Source organism: Stegastes partitus, unplaced genomic scaffold (genome assembly GCF_000690725.1).
Source record: "Stegastes partitus isolate 25-593 unplaced genomic scaffold, Stegastes_partitus-1.0.2 Scaffold18, whole genome shotgun sequence".
In the NCBI taxonomy this organism is placed as follows: Eukaryota; Metazoa; Chordata; class Actinopteri; family Pomacentridae; genus Stegastes; species Stegastes partitus.
In genome coordinates this window covers 1477441-1497633 of record NW_007577749.1, presented here as the reverse complement: position 1 = coordinate 1497633, position 20193 = coordinate 1477441, and the positions used below count along the sequence as shown (strand labels likewise).

The 20193-nt window shown below is 40.0% G+C and overlaps 1 protein-coding gene across 7 annotated transcripts in view; it reads left to right on the top strand.

Moving 5' to 3' along the window:
* Positions 1–1754: 1754 nt before the first annotated feature.
* ubr5 (ubiquitin protein ligase E3 component n-recognin 5) overlaps positions 1755–20193 on the top strand; it is a 32079-nt gene continuing 13640 nt past the window's right edge. For 6 of the 7 annotated variants that reach the window (XM_008292298.1, XM_008292288.1, XM_008292272.1 and 3 more), the window contains exons 1-33: positions 1755–1988; positions 5897–5941; positions 6063–6144; positions 6775–6851; positions 8389–8508; positions 9160–9439; positions 9591–9750; positions 9988–10137; positions 10881–11092; positions 11284–11400; positions 11518–11628; positions 11799–11953; positions 12305–12422; positions 12637–12821; positions 13022–13131; positions 13590–13702; positions 13895–14041; positions 14192–14303; positions 14463–14617; positions 14703–14900; positions 15087–15297; positions 15591–15717; positions 15913–16064; positions 16690–16785; positions 17021–17144; positions 17282–17379; positions 17753–17910; positions 18090–18181; positions 18288–18434; positions 18617–18735; positions 18903–19029; positions 19389–19518; positions 19676–19836. In XM_008292298.1, coding sequence (XP_008290520.1) covers positions 1927–1988; positions 5897–5941; positions 6063–6144; positions 6775–6851; positions 8389–8508; positions 9160–9439; positions 9591–9750; positions 9988–10137; positions 10881–11092; positions 11284–11400; positions 11518–11628; positions 11799–11953; positions 12305–12422; positions 12637–12821; positions 13022–13131; positions 13590–13702; positions 13895–14041; positions 14192–14303; positions 14463–14617; positions 14703–14900; positions 15087–15297; positions 15591–15717; positions 15913–16064; positions 16690–16785; positions 17021–17144; positions 17282–17379; positions 17753–17910; positions 18090–18181; positions 18288–18434; positions 18617–18735; positions 18903–19029; positions 19389–19518; positions 19676–19836 — 4451 coding nt within the window. In that variant the 5' untranslated portion in view covers positions 1755–1926. The remainder of the gene's footprint in view (positions 1989–5896; positions 5942–6062; positions 6145–6774; positions 6852–8388; positions 8509–9159; positions 9440–9590; positions 9751–9987; positions 10138–10880; positions 11093–11283; positions 11401–11517; positions 11629–11798; positions 11954–12304; positions 12423–12636; positions 12822–13021; positions 13132–13589; positions 13703–13894; positions 14042–14191; positions 14304–14462; positions 14618–14702; positions 14901–15086; positions 15298–15590; positions 15718–15912; positions 16065–16689; positions 16786–17020; positions 17145–17281; positions 17380–17752; positions 17911–18089; positions 18182–18287; positions 18435–18616; positions 18736–18902; positions 19030–19388; positions 19519–19675; positions 19837–20193) is intronic. The other variant, XM_008292257.1, reaches the window with a different exon arrangement.

Here is a 20193-nt window from a genome sequence, read left to right as displayed (position 1 = left end):
TGATGACATCTCCTCAGTTTCAGTTCCAACTGTTGAGAACTTTTCTTCAGCAGATAATTTAAATGCAGAAAATTCTGACAAACACTTTTCAGCATTTTGCATTAGCAATACTCAAAGGAGCAGTGGAGGAGATGGGCAGCTGCTATTTCCACGCCTCATGGAGACTGACTCTTATCTCATTATGAAAGGTGAATCCTGCCACCTGCTGGTGTACATACACAAAAGCGTTTTTTTTTTTTTTTTGGATTAGATAACCTACATGTTAAATATATGTGTTTTAAATTAGTCTGAACAGTAGTAGATGTTTTTTTCTCCCCAATATAACAGTGGATTATACCTAAAAAAGGAAGAAGATGCAGGGAAGAAATGCAAAACCTAGATTATCAGTAAATTTGACCTATCAGATCATTATTTAATCCTTGCTCTGTGCTGCCTAATGATGCCTCGTTTAGCTCCCTCTCTGTATCCAGGACATTGTTTTGTCCATTTTACACAGGAGTAACATTGTGTCTCTTGCATTTTAATTATTTTAAATAAACAATTTCATAGAGTTAAAATGATGCAGGGATATTACACGATAATAAAGTTTTTAATAGGAGAGAGGCAGACATAAACCAACTTCCAGTGCGCTTCCTTTTATGGAATTCAGGTTTTAGGTGGTTTGGTTTTAAATATATTTCTAATTTAAGAATAGCAGTATCACATTGAGGATCCTGCGTGATGTTTCCATCTTGTTTGCGTAAGATTTTCCCAGCATAATAATAGGCCTTAGTTGGCTATTATATACTCACTTATTTTAGCAAAAACATTACCACATACAACATAGTATAGGCTTTTTAAAAAATATTGATTTATTAATTCACTACTAATCTAAATTTGGAGTACATTGAGGTATGGAGGTGTCATTTTATAATGTAAGAAAAGGAAAGATGTAGGCATACAAGTAAGAGACTTTGATAACAATAAAATATAAAAAAGACAAAGTTACTAAAATGAGTTAAGTTTTATCAATCAATTAAATAACTACAACAAGAACAGCTGGAAGAAAAATAAAATGAAATTGAAAACCTACATTGCCATAAGCATAAAAACGAGTCAAGCTTTACATTGTTCTGCATGTTATTCCAGCATATTGACCTGACTGCAGGATTTGTGGTCGTTGTAGACTATTATTGTCTTATTTATTTTATTATGTCCAAAAATTTAAGATAAGGAACCTGAATACAAAAAACCCCTAAGCAGCGGGAAATGTATAATGTCCTGCACAGTAACGTTGTAAATCAATATCAAAATGAATGAATGCAATATTCTCTTTGGACTTTAGGAAGCAGAGAATAACAGTAGAATTATGGTTAAATTGATTTAGTTAATTTGAAGATTTGACTGAGTCTTCAGTGTTAAGCCACCCAGATTGATCAGTTACACTTGCATTCTTATATCATATTGTCTTAGCGTTTTGCATTCTATTGTGTTAGCTTTTAAAAAGATAACCGAGCACATTTTAACCCTTTCTTTGACCCTTGTAGCACAGTATAATGGACCTGTAACATGTAGTCGCCTTAAAATGCAAACAAAGAAAGATCCATTAGATGAACTGGGTCAGAACAAAGACTTGGGAGTGTGAAAGTGTAATATTTATGTTTCACTAGTCTTGTCTTTCTTCTTGAGGCCAATCCCATCCAATTTAACACATTTCCTGTTTGTGCTCGAGGTCCAACCAGCAGAGCGGTTGCATGTGCACTAATCAACACACAGAGAAGAAGCTTGGTAGAGTTAAGATGGCGGCATGTGGGTGAGGAGGCTGGGATCTAAACTCGAGGTTTTTCGCCATTAAACGATTCCTATGAGTCCACATATATACAGTAATCGAAAGAATAACCATTTTCACATCTTTCACACGTCTCGGTGTGATTTTGGATTGACCCCATGACATCTATACACTTCGTGGTTCACCCGTTGCCCGGGACCGAGGATCAGCTCAATGACAGGTATTTTGTTGCGGCCCATGGAAAAGAAGAAATTATATCAATATTTGTGTACGGGTTCTGCTACATAGTATTCGAGGTTGCATTTGTGGATGATGTTGACATTGTCATGTGTGTGCATTGAGGTTTAAATTATTTAAATGACCCCCCAGGGTTGAACAAGGCCCGGCATTTTGAACAATCCTTGTTAGCTTGCTGCTACCTAAACAGTCGGTCCCGTGCTATATGCTAACCCGTTAACTGGCTATCTAGCGAGTAGCTAGCGCTAGCAGGCTGTTTCCTTGGTTCTCTGGAAGGATTGGCTCACAGTCAAAGTTGAGATAGACAATGCGGGTTGGGGGATGGGGAAAAGAGAGGGAAATAAAGGTCGTAAAACACAACTTTCGTGAAAAAGTTTACGTTTTCGTGTGTAAATTACATATGCGCCATATTGACATATGTCATGGTTTGTTTTGTGGGCGTCTCATTGATTATCATGATCAATGAAGTAGCTAACGTCAGCTAACTGATAGCTAGCTGCTAATGCTAGCAAGCGAGTTAATTCGCTACCACGCTCTTGACAAAGCCAAATATTTGTATTTCAGGGTCTTTGTGTCAGTGTTTCTTTTCCTCAAAGTGTAATGGCACATTTTGTTACTAACGTCGTCGGGAATAATTACCTCATTGTCTGTTTTTAACATTGCGCACTGTGATAAATATCTAAAATATGCAGCGAAGCAGAGTTAGCACCATTGCATTCAAATTAATCTTGTTATCGACTTTAATAGCAGGGCAAGCCAGGGCTCTGTATGATCTCGGCAGGATTCTTCAGTGTTCACATGAGCACACAGCATTTTAGTTATTTTCGCTCTTATTCAAATACGAAGTGGCCATAGCATACAAGAACAGTTAATTCAGTTGTACATATTTTTGTTGGCAGTGACACGGTGCTCGTGTGCATCACATTGACTTTAATGGGTTTCATTTAAAAACCGAAGAGATCATTAGTCAGTGGTATTTGGGAGAAAAGTCCAGAAAAATGTGTGCGACCTGTATTTTAGCAGAACATGTGATTTATGATAAACCTATTTATAACATCCATTGAGATTGAACTGATTAATGAGCTGTTCTACTTAAAGACAAAGAGGTTGAGAAGTCAAAGTGTTTTTAGAATGACCTTGAGATTAAGATATGGATATAGGCTCAGAGTATTTGAACACTCTTTGCAGGTTGGTGTACTGTGTAACTGTGGGGGGACCCGCTTTGGTTTGACTGACAGGAAAGCTCAGTTTACTCTGCTGGTTAGGAATCTTATTGAAAATGCCACTCAAACATCTTGGTGGTATGGCCCATTGGTTTCTTAAAGAGGTCATGGCTGTTCCATCCCCAGGCATGCATGCCATTGCTTGCTACAGTCACCATGTGCTGCTGGGAGGCCCCCTCCTCTCTCTTCCCCATGAAGGAACTTGCAGTTGTCAAAGCAGATAAGTGCTTCTATCTGAAGTAAAAAGGCTTGGTCCAGCTTGGCTCATTAAAAGAGCTTGCCTGGCATGAACATCCGGTCAGATTTCCTCAATTTGTTTGACCGAACTAAGGTCTGCTTGGACACATTCATTTAGCACAGTGGAATGGCAAATAGCATTCCCCTGTAGTGAGATGGATATTTAATATGTTTTTTTTTTCTGTGCTCTGCTAAAACTGTTTTTAAATGGCTCATTGAGGCGAGTAGACTTGGTGTCTGTGCTACAGTAGTGCCTTTTGTTTGATGCTAGGTTAGTGAATGGCTGACCTGGAAGCTTTGTGAGTCATTTTCTCTTTACCTTCCTGCAGTGGTTGGACAGATGCATTGGATTTGAATGTGCTTCTACACTGTGACACAGTGGTCCAGAGTGAAAAATGCACTGCTTATAATTTAAACTCTGTGTTTACATTTTAATATGCATTTGTAAATTACCATGGGATTTGCCATGCAGAGTTGATGACACGTTTAATACACTCATTCTGCGTAAGCTATGTGAAAAGTGTTTAAATATTTCTTGTCTCTTTTTGTGCATTAATGAGCATGATTTGTAAGAGTAATTTTATGTTTTGACCTTGCATTAACATGTAAATTGTGTTGAAATAGTTTATCTTTGATCTGTAACTGCATTATGTTTGTTGTGACACTTGATGACATCCTTTGATTTGAACAGAGTTGGGTCATTCATCACATCACAGGTGTTACAGTAACCTTTTTTTTGCTATATATTTGAGATGACTGCGTAGGCCGTAGTGGTGCTTCTTGGAGTTGTCTGTTTCTTGACAAGATACTAGACAAATATAAGGATACTGTAACTGCTACCTCTTAAGCCTGTGAGGTGTAACTGCATTTTGTAACATGGCAATAACAGTTTTTTTTTATATAGGAGATTGTCAGTTTGTATTGAATGTGAGTGTGGAAGGTTATTCTTCTAGAGTAAATGTCTAATTGCTTTTTGTCATTTTTGTGCTGCAGATTTAGAGTGAACTGCCACCGCACAATTAAGTCTGACTGACCATTTTAGAAACTGATTGAGCAATTAGTGTTGAAAGTTCAGAGCCGTCCTTGAATCCAAAGATTTGTGGAACATGAATCCATTATTATTACCATTTTTTTTAGATTGAAAGGGTTGACAATTGATTTGCATTGTAGCATTGAGGTGGAAGATTTTTTGGCAAGGGTTTCTGAAATAAGGTATGTTAAATTAGGGCTAACCAACTGACATTCTCATACCATCATATGGTCGATATCAGAGATGGCCAACAAACGATTAGAGGGGCTAACTTTCTGCTTGCCTGCCAGTATAGCCAATTTCACAGTGCGCTTGTATGAATTGTCCGATGGTAAGGCGAACGCAAACGGTTTGCTTTGCATTAGGAAGCGAGTCACTGATTAACAGTGGTCTTTACTTTATTGCTGTCTCAAGGTAAAAAAAAAATGGGCATGACACTTTTGGTTAAATCATTAGTTAAAAAATATGGCATTCTTCTGGGGGAAAAAAAAAACAGATTGAGAAACTAAGGACAAATCCAGAGAAAGGCAAAAAGTAGTGAAAAATCAGTGTGTAAAATTCTGTTGCCAACACTACTGTGGTGGACTGAAAAACTCCAGAAATGTACTATTTATTATTCTTTGACTCAGTGCAGGAACTTGTTCCTTCGTGAAATGACATAATTTTAAAAATATACTACACCTCAGGCTCTGACTGGCATCTTTGTCAAAGGAACAGCCATTCAGATAGTGTAATTTTTGGTACTGTTTGATACACCAAACTTACATGAATATAACAATCCTCACACAACTAAATTTGTTGATGGCCATAACAAAACCGATGACTTACGGCAAAGAGTCAGTTTGCTACTCTAATTTTCGCATCATCAAACAGGTCTGATAATTAACACTTATGCTCTGACCACTAGGACTGTGACCTGGTGTCCTCTGTGTTAGGCGCTAATTAATTACACAGATGTTACCATGTTTAACATCAGCCCACAGTCATATGCCATTAAGGGTGTTGCGAGCAAAACATCATCCAGAGTTTGAAATCATTGCCATCAATGTATGTAGTGTACATTTGATAATGTTTTCATGTGGAGCAGATACTGTTTTTCTTACATCCACTCATTTTTTCCAGTTGGGTTTACCTAAATGTAAGGTGTATTTACATTTCCCAGGATCATTTTGGTTGAAACCATTTGTAATGCACATAAATGACCTAAATTGTGTTGTGTTACAGTAAAATGTTGACACCAATTTCTGAAGATAAAATAAGTGTGGTACTATTGTGTTATATTATGATACATGGGCTACAGTTAAGCCCTTAACACTACATTTCTGAGTTGCATACATGTATATTAATGAGGTCTTAAATTTGTCTTCACGCCTTTTAATATTGTTTGTATTTTCTTGTCAGGCTCCGTGAAGTCTCAGAAAAACTCAATAAATACAGCTATAACAGGTGAGTCTGTGTAAACATTGTAGGCTGCTTTGCTCAGTGTGATCAGTTGTTGTGAAAAGGATCCTGTTTATTGTCTTTTATATTGTCTCACTTGTCTTTGTGCTGTCTTTTTCCAATGCAGTCATCCACACCTCAGTCTGTTGGAGCAGGCTACCCTAAAACAGTGTGTTGTTGGTCCAAACCATGCTGGATTTCTCCTTGAGGTAATACTTTGACACCTTGCATTGTTGGAATTTTTCAAACACATGGGGAACTGGTGCACTATCCGTTGCCCACAAGAAACAAATTATAGGAAGATTTTGATTGAGACTGGGTTGCTGTTATCAGGTGACCTCTGACTTTGCTATAAAACACTAGGTAATTCACTTCAGTTTTAATCTGTGGATGTAGACTAGATAACATTTTCGGATGTGTTGCTTATATACAAGATCTCAATTGGGGAATCTCACGTTGAACAGGACTACAGACACAATAAAGAGCAATGTAGTACCTCTCTTTATTTTTGCAGCTTTATTCATTCAGTCAGATTATATATAAACCTACATCACACCAAGTACTCTGTATTTTAACATCTAATAGAATACCACACTGTGTGGTGACGTTTATTTATATCTTTCAGTATACATTACCTCTGAGATAAATGAACTCGTGTACACAGTAGTTTACATGCAGACTGAGACTATCCTCCTGATTCTGGTCTAGAAGGTTGTTAAATGTTTGAAGAATGGGCTTATATGTTTGTTTTCTAATTTAATAAATTCAGTCAGCATTATGCTGCAATTTTTCCTTTCTTAAGTGTGTGACACTAAGAATGATGCGTGCATCTCTTTAAGGATGGACGCGTGTGCAGAATCAGCTTTGCTGTCCAGCCTGATCGCCTGGAGCTCAGCAAACCGGATGGCAGCGATGGGTGAGAGACTTCTTTATGATGGGTTCTGTCCCGGAAACTTTTTCAGCTGTTAGCTTTGGCACTGAATTGGAAAAACAAATTGCTTGTGGAGATGTGTAGTTTAAGATGCACTGAACATGCTCAGGCTTACTGATCTCGGTTGCTGTGATTTGAATTCCATTCAGCGCTCATGCCCTTTTTGGCGAGTATGACACATTTGGACATGGTTTCACTTCTAGAATAATACTCTGTTTCTTTGCAACAAAGATTTTCATCTATCAGGAATGAAACATGTATTCGAATACAATGCAGGTTTGTTCCCAAAAAAGCTGTACAAGGCTGCTGTTGGACCGATGACGCTATTGGGCTTGTGCTTGAAAGCATTATGATATGTATTGAGTGTTCCTCCAATATGAAAATAAAGTCTTCCTAATCTTGACACCATACAACAAGGCAGTCCCAAAACTGTGTAACTTTCCGAAAGCCACTTGTCTTTATGACTGTGCAAATGTGTGCTTTTTGCCATGATTCTTTATTTCTATAAAAATACCTTTTCACTAGCTGCTTTGTTTCGTGTTGGCTATGAGCATGTATTTGGTGAATGTCTCATTGATAGTTGCTGATATCCTGCCAGCAGAACAACATCCAACAGTGATTTCATATACTAGCTGCTAAATATGCATGTGAATCAGGCTGTAAAAGACAGAGGAGCTCCCTGCTCCAAACTTTTCTGCTGAACATATGTTTCATTCCCTGCCACAGACTTGCAAAACAAGATGAGATGGTTTCAAATTGTAATAGCTGTTCAGTCAGCACCATTGTGGGTTTGCTAGGAAGCTCACTGAAAAAGAGTATGATAGGTTGTTTTTGGCAAGTTTGTCAGCTTACTGAACAAAGCCTAATATCCTGTGATTTTGAATTGCAACAAAAGTTACATGGAATGTGTCAGCTTGTTGTTTGGTTTGAATTTGCTGTTCCTGTGTATTGTTTCAGAATAATTTGCATCTTTTTTCCTCTATTCCATCACTCTCTGTTACTGAATGGTACTAACTCTGATTGTATTATTTTGTTGGAAGGTATCTGAATTCACTGTCACTGTAGTCTCTGTTACATGAAACATTGGCACAATTGTCAGAATTAATTTCCTTGTTGTAGCAAAGCACAATTTATGCAAATTTCCTACTTAGAACACACTAGTTAAGAATATTGCAGGAAACTGCTTTTGCTTAAACTCAGAACTTCTCCAAAATCTTGAAATAGGAGAAAGCAGTCGCAGCCCCAAAAACCCAAGAACTTTTAAAAAAGGAAAGTCTTGAAGGAGGAATGAGTTGCAGCCAATTCTGATTCCCAAGGGTGTTGCCATGCTAGTCTCCAAAATACCCCCTCCTGTTTCACAGTGTAATTTTAAAGCAAACTGAATCCTGAACCAAGGGGTATAATGTAAAATGATACCTGGGGTAAATTTAGTTTTTGTGAACCCAGGTTATAAAAAACATTTTTTTTAGTCCTTTTGGGACTTCTGTAGGTTTGTAACTGATCTCCCATCTTTTGTTTCCAGTTCAAAGTTGAGCAGTGGTTCAGGGACAGGAAGGAGCTCCAGGCCAGGCAGGACTAGTGATCCGCCCTGGTTCCTGTCTGGTTCTGACACACTGGGCAGACTGGCAGGCAACACCCTTGGGTAAGTTCTGGCAGGGCTGACAGAGACAAATGGTCCTGTGAAAGCTCAGTGTATAGAGCATAACACTGATGCCGCAGCAGGTTAGGGGTGTATTTCTCGCAGGGTTCAATGCCACACATTCTGAAGAGAGAGCCGTTTAGGCGATGTAACATGTAATTGATTATTATGTCTTTCAGACAATAGTCTGTATGTCAAAACACTAGGTCATGTTCATCAACCTTGTCATTTTCTCACTGCTTTTTGAATTAGGGGCTGCAGGAGAACCAATCTCTGAAAGCTAGTTGTTGTGGGACTTAATATTTAAATTGTGCACAACTATAAGCTGCAGAAAAAGCCCCTAAACCTGCACACAAACAACAGTGGTTTAACTATGCAAAATATGTGCATACTGCATTTGTTCTCTATATACTACATAAAAGCTTTGTCTTTGAAACTATCTGGTTAAATTGTAAAAGGGACCATCAGTTAATTTTCTTCTTCCTGTAAATACCGCTGATGCAAAACCTTCTTAGTCCAGACTGCTCTGCCTCTGCTGTCACACAGGCAGAATCTCTTCACAGCCAGATGTTTTTGTGTTTTGAGTCTGCTCTGTCAGTCAGGAGGTTTTATTGGCAGCTGTGTCTGACTATGGCCTTGCACTGTATATAACAGGAGTCGCTGGAGCTCTGGTGTAAATGGAGGCAGTGGAGGAGGTGGAAGTGGAGGAGGAGCAGGAGGAGGTGGAGCAGGAGGTGGCAGCAGTGGAGGAGGAGGGGGCGGTGGAGGAGGTGGAAGTGGAGGCACGTCGGGGAGGTCGTCAACAGCAGCTCGTGACTCCCGTCGACAGACCAGGGTGATCCGCACAGGAAGGGATCGTGGATCGGGCCTTCTGGGTAGCCAGCCTCAGCCTGTCATACCAGCTTCTGTGATCCCCGAAGAGCTCATTACTCAGGTACAACACCCTATTTTTTGTTCAACCAATTTTTCTTAAAATTCCTTACACACAAATTGTCAATCAAACATGATTATTCCTTTATCATTAGTCACAAGTTAATAATATTGAAATGTATTTTCTAATTACATGTTACTGTACTTTCCCCCAGGCCCAGGTAGTCCTTCAGGGGAAATCCAGGAGTGTGATCATTAGGGAGCTCCAGAGGACCAACCTAGATGTTAACCTCGCTGTCAACAACTTGCTGAGCCGGGATGATGAAGATGGAGATGATGGCGATGACACGGCCAGCGAGTCCTACCTCCCTGGAGGTTTGTCAAACAAACACAAAATGGCTTATATGAAATTCTACTCACTCATTTACAATTTAACCTTGAAACAATTTAGTATTTGAGCAAGTAGGACACATTGTAATACAAATAGGCTTGTGGCAAAGAGTATTACATTTTTTGTATGATTTAATTATGAGCATTTGCCATAATCGTAAAAAGAAAAAATGTTGTTGTGTGATTTAGTCTTATAATTCGTATCCTTTATGCCTTTCACAGAGGACCTGATGTCCCTGTTGGATGCAGACATTCACTCAGCCCATCCCAGTGTCATCATTGATGCTGACGCTATGTTCTCTGAGGACATCAGCTACTTTGGATACCCTTCTTTTAGACGCTCCTCACTCTCTCGTCTGGGATCCTCCAGAGGTAACTCAACAGCTCACCTCTGACTAGTGAAGGGCAGGCAGGGTATTAGAGAGGGTTTGGTGGCCGCACTGGTGATGGCTTTTGTTTGTGGGGATGGCTTCAAACTACAAAAAAATACAACTGATAAGGTGGAATCAAGGCCATTTCTTTTTTCAATATTTATCTGTTAACTGCTTTTAAGATTTGAATAAAAGAAGTTATCAAACAAGCAAAGCATTTATCGATAACAAATTACAACTGTCGGTGTAATGCCTAACATTAACCCGGCAGTTAACTGAGGTTAGCGTTGCAAATTATTGTAAAGTGAAATAATTTTTATTTGTTTGCTGAGTAAATTTTCTCTTCATTTTGTTTAGCAGAATTTATATTATAAATGTTTGGTGTTGTATGCTGCATGGCTGTAGTACATACTGTGAGCTCTCTGAGAAAGGCCCGCTAGGCCCACCTGTCTTAACAGGGTCCCTAAAAGGCAGTCTATTTTAAAAACCTACCTAGCCCACTTTTAGCCCATATGCATGCTTTCTTTCTGTCTATCCACTTCCTTTTCTACCTCGCATTTTAACATATGAGCGTGCAAAGTGACTCACCCACAGTATAATTTAGACTCCCACTCAATCTCCAATATTGCAATTGATTGATTTGCATTACAATCTTTCTCTCTCTATTCTCAAAACTATGTTGACGGGTCTTTCCCAGAGAGTGGCTTACTTCTATCCCACTGGTGTGACCTTATTGCATACCAGTTCTCCTTCTTCCCTTAGAGCGTGACTCAGAGCTGTTGCGTGAACGTGAGTCTGTATTGAGGTTACGTGAGCGCCGGTGGCTCGATGGGGCCTCGTTCGACACAGAACGAGGTTCCACCAGCCGTGAGGGTGAGCCCAGCCTCGACAAGAAGAGCATCCCAGTCCAGAGCCCCGTTTCCCTGGGAGAGGAGCTCCAATGGTGGCCTGATAAGGTAAGACAAGTACAAACAACTATCATGCTTCACTAAAACACAAAAATACACAATTGGATATTTGATTTATTGTTTTTTTTATCTTCTAAACGTTTCTACAATGTGATTAGAGTTCAGTTCAATTTATCAGACTTTTGGTTTTAATTTTTTCTTTTCCTGACTCATCTTGAGGTCTCTAATTTGTATTGCAGGATGGTGTGAAGTTTGTGAGCATTGGAGCCATGTTCTCAGAGCTTGTAGCTGTGAGCTCCAAGGGAGAGCTGTATCAGTGGAAGTGGAGCGAACCTGAACCCTATAGGAATGCACAGGTGGAGAATTCAACCTACATCTGTTATTGTAGCAACTCTGATGGCTAGTAGTCATTGGTGGTTTATTACACCTTGGACAACTGATATCACAAACTTTCGTGTCATTTGTATCGTTAGAATCCTTCCATTCATCACCCACGCGTGTCCTTCCTGGGCCTGGCCAATGAGAAGATCACCTTACTGTCTGCCAATAGCATCAGAGCCACTGTAGCTACAGAGACCAACAAGGTAGATGTTCATTGCGCCTCTTGACATGTAAATAAGAGCCAGATCATTTGTATAGCCTTAATCTTGTGACTGAGTAAATATATGTCTGTATTTATTTTATCGGCCATTCCATTGTTACACATTACATTTAATAAAGTGTTAATTAACTGATGTTTGTGTTTGCTGTATAGGTGGCAACTTGGGTGGACGACACATTGAGCACAGTTGCCTCTAAGCTGGAACACAGTGCTCAGGCTTTCCCTGAGCTGCAAGGGGAACGCATGGTGTCACTGCACTGTTGTGCACTCTACACATGTGCACAGCTGGAGAATAGCCTCTACTGGTGGTAGGAAGAAAATTAGTTTTTCTGTAACACTGTGTGGAGTGGGATTGTAATTCTTTGTTGATAACAATAACTTTGACTCCTCTGTGTTACCATAACATTGTTATATGGACAGCTTTACTATCCTAGAAGCCACAGGAATGTTCATCTGTCATGCAACATAATACGTCACTATATGTTTCTCTTTTCCTGTATTCTTGATAAATTACAAAATAATCAAAAAAATCCTCCTGGCAGTTAAAGCAAACAGTGATGATCTACTTAAGCAAAGTAACATATTGACAATGTGGAATGACGACGAAGGCTTAAATGCCAGTGGATTTTTGATAGTTTACTCCTTGCTTTTGTCTGCAGGGGTGTTGTGCCTTTTAGTCAAAGAAAGAAGATGCTTGAAAAGGCCAGAGCCAAGAACAAAAAGCCAAAGTCCAGTGCTGGCATCTCCTCAATACCCAACATCACCGTGGGAACACAGGTGAGCAGTGAAGTCTCTATTTTTGCTGTTTTTATCTTCTATCAGCCTGAGAATTGTTTGGTATTTTCATGACTCAGTTGCTCTATCTTAATGTTGACTATAGGCTTGTCTTTAGACATATTCTTCAAAATTTCTAGTACAAGCTCAGTCTTAAGTCTTGTTTTTTATGTAATAAATGTATTGGTCCTCATAAATTTATTGGCTCCTTCTTTAGGTGTGCTTGAGGAATAACCCCCTCTACCATGCCGGTGCAGTGGCCTTTTCTATCAGTGCTGGGATTCCCAAAGTGGGTGTCCTGTTGGAGTCTGTCTGGAACATGAACGACAGCTGCAGGTTCCAGCTGCGCTCACCAGAGAGCCTCAAGAACATGGAAAAGACCACTAAGACCCAGGAAATCAAGTCAGTATTATTTTCATTTGGGGAAAAAAAAGTTGTCCATTTTAGAGTCTAAATAGTCTCTATCATTTTCAGTCAGTACACTTTTTAAAACCACAGATGGAAGTAACACATGGACTTGGTTGCAGAATGTAATTATACTGCTATGCTCATAAAACTAGCAGAAAAAGAATGAACCCATTTATCTTGGTCTTACCCCAAAGGACGGAAAGCAAGCCAGAGCTGGTGAAGACAGAGATGGGTCCTCCTCCTTCCCCAGCGTCTACCTGCAGTGATACCTCCTCCATTGCTAGCAGTGCCTCACTGCCCTACAGTATGTCTGCTTCTCTCCCTCTTAACTGTTCGTTCTCAAGTCTCGATTTTCCTATCTCTCAGGCACAGAACCAATTTCTTCCTCACTATGTGCTCTCATTAGTCCTTTGACTTTGAAACAGATGGTGCGCTGGCTTTTATCAGCAACTTCTTTCCTAAGCCTGTTTGTCTGTGAAGGAAATGTGGCTAGCTCTCAGTATATACTGTGATATATTGGGTTGCCCTTTTATGACCTCTTATCATGTGAACCATATGGAAAGTTGTCAATGTGGATAATTAATTTTTTCTTAGTCCACACTAAAGTTTTTATCACTTTGTCAGCAGAATATTTTTACAGTCATAATAAGGAGTATAATTCTGAACCGTTTAAGATTCCTTCATGTAAATAATAATGAAGTCTCATATTTGAATATGCTGTGGTAAAACGACAAAAAGTTAAATATACTGTACTACTTCCAGAGCGAAGGCGTTCTACCCCAGCTCCCAAAGAGGAAGAGAAGGTGAACGAGGAGCAGTGGCCTCTCAGGGAGGTGGTCTTTGTGGAAGATGTTAAAAATGTTCCTGTGGGAAAGGTGGGTGCATCTGAAACAAGTATGAATATGGTAATACAGAGCAACTAAAATCTTGCAAATGTAGAGATATCTTGTGAGTCTGCATGTGTCCCAGCTTCAGAAAATGTGCTTCTTATCTGCATATGTGTACCTTTGTATCATTGCATCTCAGTTTGACATTTTTATTTTTTAAATCATCTTATTATACTCTAGGTGCTTAAAGTGGATGGTGCATACGTTGCTGTGAAGTTTCCAGGAACATCAAGCAGCATGAGCAACCAGAGCGCTGCTGCTCCCACTGACTCAGACCCATCTTCACTGTTGCAGGACTGTAGGCTCCTCAGAATAGATGAGTTACAGGTAGGGGCATTGATTGATCCAACACTGCTAGTCTTTATTTCAGTATTTGGAACTTAATTAAAAGACTATGAATAAAAGACACTATGAATCTGAGAATTTGTCTTGACATCCATGTTCTCTAACTTTTCATGTCCGGCAATCTGTTTAAAGGTGGTCAAAACTGGTGGGACTCCTAAAGTTCCAGACTGTTTTCAGCGAACACCTAAAAAGCTCTGTATCCCAGAAAAGGCTGAGATTCTGGCTGTGAATGTTGACTCCAAAGGTGAGTCTTTTCTATGGCTCTGCTTCTTTAAATCAGTAGATACTTTATATACCTAATCAATTTGTTTAGTTTTCTGTAGATGTGTAGTTCTGTTTAGGATATTTCTAGACCTGAAACTTTTTTTTAATATATATATATATATATATATATATCTTTCAGGAGTCCACGCAGTGCTGAAAACTGGTAACTGGGTAAGGTACTGTATCTTTGACCTGGCCACAGGCAAAGCTGAGCAGGAGAATAACTTCCCTACTAGTAACCTGGCCTTTCTGGGGCAGAGTGAGCGCAATGTGGCCATCTTTACCGCAGGACAGGTGAGATGGCCTCCCTAATACCTGACACATTTTTGCAGTTTAACATGTTGTTTTAGTCTCTTAAATGTTGCCGTTGTTTTCCTAGGAGTCTCCTATCATCCTCCGAGATGGAAATGGCACAATCTACCCCATGGCCAAAGACTGCATGGGTGGAATTCGAGATCCTGATTGGTTGGACCTGCCACCTATAAACAGTCTAGGAATGGGGGTGCACTCTCTGGCCAATCTTCCCTCGAACTCAACAATTAAAAAGAAAGCTGCTATTATCATTATGGCTGTTGAGGTAAACATGACCTTATAATGCAATATGATGAAGACAAACAAATTAAGAAGTACATTACCAAGTAGAACAAATGGATATATAATGGTATTCTCTATCCATCTACCTGCAAATCTTTCCAAAGGCAAAATAAATAAATAAATAAATAAAAAATCATCAGTGCTGACACAGCCTTATTGTCACTTTCAGAAACAGACGCTGATGCAGCATGTGCTGCGTTGTGACTATGAGGCATGTCGGCAGTACCTGGTGAACCTTGAGCAGGCCTTCCTATTGGATCAAGGCAGCCAGGCCCTTGGAGCACTTCTGGGCCACCGATGTGATGGAAACCGCAACATCCTCCATGCTGCTGTCTCTGTGTGCTTTCCTGTGAGTAACAAGGAGACCAAAGAGGAGGAAGGTAAGTTGGTGTGACATGCTTGGTTTAGTCTGAGGTGGATGTGATTATTGGCTAAGTGACTGCAAAAAAGTAGCTTCTTTGTTGTCTTGATTTGCTAGTTGTAATTCTATCTTTCTTCCTAATGTGTCTCAATATTGGACTTCGCCATCATAATTATGAAAGAACAAAAAGGAAGAAATTCACTTTCACCTTCAAAGCACTATTCCAGCTTTGAATCTGCTCATGTATGTCAGTTAAATCGCCTACTTGCTGTCTCTTTTCTCCGTGCGAAATGACCAATTGTTTCATTTCAGAAGCTGAAAGGTCGGAGAGAAACACATTTGCAGAGCGTCTGTCGGCTGTGGAGGCGATTGCCAATGCCATCTCTGTGGTCTCAAGCAACAGCTCTGGAAACAGGACTGGCTCCTCCAGTAGCAGAGGGTAAATGCCAGTTTTGTTGTTTATGTGCTGCAGAGAGTATACAAGGAAAATAGTCAGTACAAATAATTACAAGACTATCCATGGATTACTACAGGAAAGGAATCTTTTTGCTGTCCATTTACAGTAAACACTTTCTACAGTAATATCAAAACAAGTAAAGTTGTTAATACAAGTTTGTTTTTTGTGTTGTCACAGGCTTCGTCTGAGGGAGATGATGCGCAGGTCTCTAAGAGCAGCAGGTCTTGGCCGCCATGAGTCTGGCCCTTCAGCCAGTGACCATCAGGACCCTGTATCCCCACCCATTGCTCCACCAAGTTGGGTCCCTGACCCCCCACCCATGGACCCTGGTGAGTCCACCTTAACATGGTTGTAGAGTTACTGGATGATCTATGTGTGCTCCATAGGGCCCTACAGTGTCGCTGCATCAAAGAAACAAACAAAACAAAAACACAAGGTTTGTCGCAAGACATTTCAGAATCCCTCAGAAATGCATTGCAGCATTTCCAGAATTTATCCATCAAGACGAGATATGTATGTGTAATCTCACACACCAGGTAAAAATCTTAGTCGTGTGGAATGTTGTAGAATTTAATTTATTTTACATTTACCTTAAAATCATCAAGCCAGAGGGTGTGTAAGTTTACCTACAATTCTGGCTCAGAGGAGTATAATATACCATGTTGTGTGTTGGCATTTTGTAATCTTTAAAACTGGGGTCCTTGATTTCCTCTTCTCACTGGTATCTTGTAGCAGCCAACCCACACCAATGTAGCCTCTTGTTGTTTTTTGATAGCTGTCAGTCTGGAGGCGGTTTCTTTACGCAACTATATTGGAAAGACTGTGGATAATCATTAAATTTAACTCTTCTTCCTTCCCTTAGTGAATGACGGTGACATTTATCTGTCTCGTAAAGTGAGAGTTAAAATCGTCATTTTAGTAAAAATCCAAACTGTGGTTTTGTTTTGTCAAAAGACGGCGACATTGACTTCATTCTAGCACCAGCTGTGGGTTCCCTCACCACCGCTTCCACTGGTACCAGCCAGGGACCCAGCACCTCCACCATACCAGGTACGTAGCATCTTGATCATATTTTATTAGGAAATAACAGTGAAAAAGTAGATAGTAGTGTATGTATGTAGTGTTGCTACATGGCTCAATGAAAAAGATAATTCTAAATAGTTAGGTGTATGTGGATATATTGCAAAATGCTGGTACTAATTAATAATGGCCCTGGTTGCAGTGTGTATTATTTAAACATATTTGGTGTCTACTGACTAATTGACTGCATTCTCCTCATGAGCAGGGCCATCCACTGAGCCTTCTGTGGTTGAGTCTAAAGACAGGAAGGCCAATGCCCACCTTATTCTGAAGCTGATGTGTGACAGTGTTGTTCTGAGGCCACACCTACGAGAGCTGCTCTCTGCAAAGTAAGATTCTTCATTACTACATGACCGTACTTAATAGACATGAATAATTTGCCTTTGTTTGGATTTAAATTGCTGTTCTTTGGTAATTTGCCTGTCTCTCTAAAGTGCCCATGAATATTGTTGCCACTGTTTGACAGGGATGCCCGAGGAATGACCCCATTCATGCTGGCTGTCAGTGGGAGAGCCTATCCAGCAGCTATCACGGTGCTTGAGGCTGCACAAAAAATGGCTAAGGGTAAATTAAATAGCTCTCTGCTTTTTACTCTAAACTGGTTTGTCAATGGCTCATTATTATGTACGGGTCAGTGCATGTGTTTTGTTGTGGACTTGACAAAATAGGAATGAGGCATGGAAAGGGAGACATTTGCAATAGGGTCATGTGACCAACCAGCTATCATCTCTGTGAATGATTCTGGGAAAGTAGCATACTTTTTGTGAATCTGATGTAATTTAGCTAGTTAGGTAGTAGCTGGAACATTGGAGGTTGTCCATGAGTTACATGAATCCTGACCTATTTTTCTGCCCTGCTTCTAGCAGCTAACTATCATGTAACTGTCATTTCTCAGTTTCTATGTTTTTCTTTTATTCTTCAAATGACTTAAACACAGTGGGTGACCCAGGCATTGCAGAGAAGGAGGATGCAGATTCGGTGTTCATGGAAATGATTTGCCCCTCGGGGACCAACCCAGATGATTCTCCCCTATATGTTCTCTGCTGCAACGACACCTGCAGTTTCACTTGGACTGGAGCTGAGCACATTAACCAGGTCAGCCCTAGAGGGTGGCATTACACTGAAATTTTGACTCGTCACTTGATAAAAAATGTGTCTAAAAAGTCATATCTGTAGTTTGGGAGACAGTGCTTATTTGTTAGGTTATTTCATGTGTGACTGTCAATTGGAATTTAACACACTGACATGTCGTTTGACACTGACTTTGTATTTAGGATATCTTTGAGTGTCGAACGTGTGGCTTGCTGGAGTCCCTCTGCTGCTGCACTGAGTGTGCGAGGGTGTGTCACAAAGGACATGATTGCAAGTAAGTCCTAATTTTGAGTTTGGCCTTATTCAATTTTTCTTACAATCCTTGGTTTCTTAAACTGTGTCACATGTATGGTTATGAATGTATTATCGTTTCTTCCCAGGCTGAAGAGGACATCTCCGACAGCATACTGTGACTGTTGGGAGAAATGCAAGTGTAAAACACTGATAGCTGGCCAGAAGGCTGCTCGCCTAGATCTGCTGTACAGATTACTCACAACTACAAACCTTGTTACCACACCAAACAGCAGGTATGCACTCTGCACTGGACTTTATTAGATCCAATTTACACAGACTAGCAGTCTTTATAATAGAGTGGGGCATTTCAGGCTATATCAGCTTGATTGTGTTGATTGTAGGATCGTACTATATTATCAAAGATACTCAGGACATAAAGGTTATGTGTCGGTCTAACTTTTGTTTTCATCTGCAGGGGAGAGCATATATTACTGTTCTTGGTGCAGACTGTTGCCAGGCAGAGTGTTGAGCACTGTCAGTACAGACCACCACGCATCAGAGAAGACAGGAACCGCAAGGCTGCAAATGCAGAGGGTAAGTTCACTTTTACTCTCTTTTCTTTTAAACCATTGGTGCCGACCGGTAATTTACAGTTTTTTATTGTAAAAAATGTACATTCATTTAAAATGATATTTTGCTCTGACTGTGGCCTAGACTGCAGGTTTTCAAAACCATAAACATCTGTTTTATTTTTCTTTCAGACTCTGATATGCCAGACCATGACCTGGAACCTCCTCGCTTTGCTCAACTGGCTCTGGAGAGGGTCCTGCAGGATTGGAATGCCCTCAAGTCTATGATCATGTTTGGTTCTCAGGAGAACAAAGACCCGTAAGTTTTACAGCTATATTGCAATTTGATTGGCAGTAGGAGCCTATATAACTCATCTCAGTTATATACTTCACAAATGTCTTGCATAAAAATCAACATCAGTGTTTCCTTTTTTAGAAAAAATGTCCCAGTTTTTGAACATTATATACAAACCTGCTTGTATACAGTTTTTTTCTGTTTTGTAATCATACACCAATCAAACATGCAGGATTGGTATTGACATTGATACTGATTGGAGTGATGTAGGTACAGGTTCTGGTTACTTGACACTTACACACACAGTTACACAGAGACTGATAAACAGATTGGTTCTTAATTACAGCCAATATTTAGCCTTGTGTATTTGTTTTATTCCCCAGACTTAGTGCCAGCAGCAGAATTGCCCATCTCCTGCCTGAAGAGCAGGTCTACTTGAATCAGCAAAGTGGCACCATTCGCCTTGACTGTTTCACACACTGCCTCATTGTCAAGTGTGCTCCTGACATCACGGTAAGTCTGGTAGTTTCCTCTTGTGTGCACGCAAAGTATGATACCACCTAAATATCCCCTGTTTGTCCATTTTCCTCAGTTTTGATCGACTTGAAGTGTTTGACTTATATTTCAAAGGTGGTCCTAAGCAGGTGTTCATTTTTTTCTCCTGTATTAGTTCATCGACACGTTACTGGGTACTCTGGTAAAGGAGCTGCAGAACAAGTACACTCCTGGCCGCAGAGAGGAAGCAGTGAATGTCACCAGGAGGTTCCTGCGCTCTGTCGCCCGGGTGTTTGTCATCCTGAGCGTGGAGATGGCCTCATCCAAGAAGAAAAAGTAAGAACATGATTTGTAAATTAATTTCTTGGTAGAATCTTACTCTGCAATGCTTGGTATAATTGGCATTTTTTTTATAATAAAGCTGTCCTTGCTAAATCGGAGTCAATCAAAATTGTTGGTGCAACCTTGATTTAAATTATCTATAAAATTGGCAATTGTTTTCTAACTAATCTAACATAGTGTGTATGTTAGTCAGGAACATAGTTGTAGTTATGTGCTAGCGTTGGGTTTTGGGGATTTTTTCTTCTTTATTTTGTGTCCCTTAGCAGATAGTTCAGTTTTAGACTTTGCAAGTGAAGCAATGTTTTGGACAAAAGGTCTACCAAATAAATACATACATGGACCTGCTCAGTC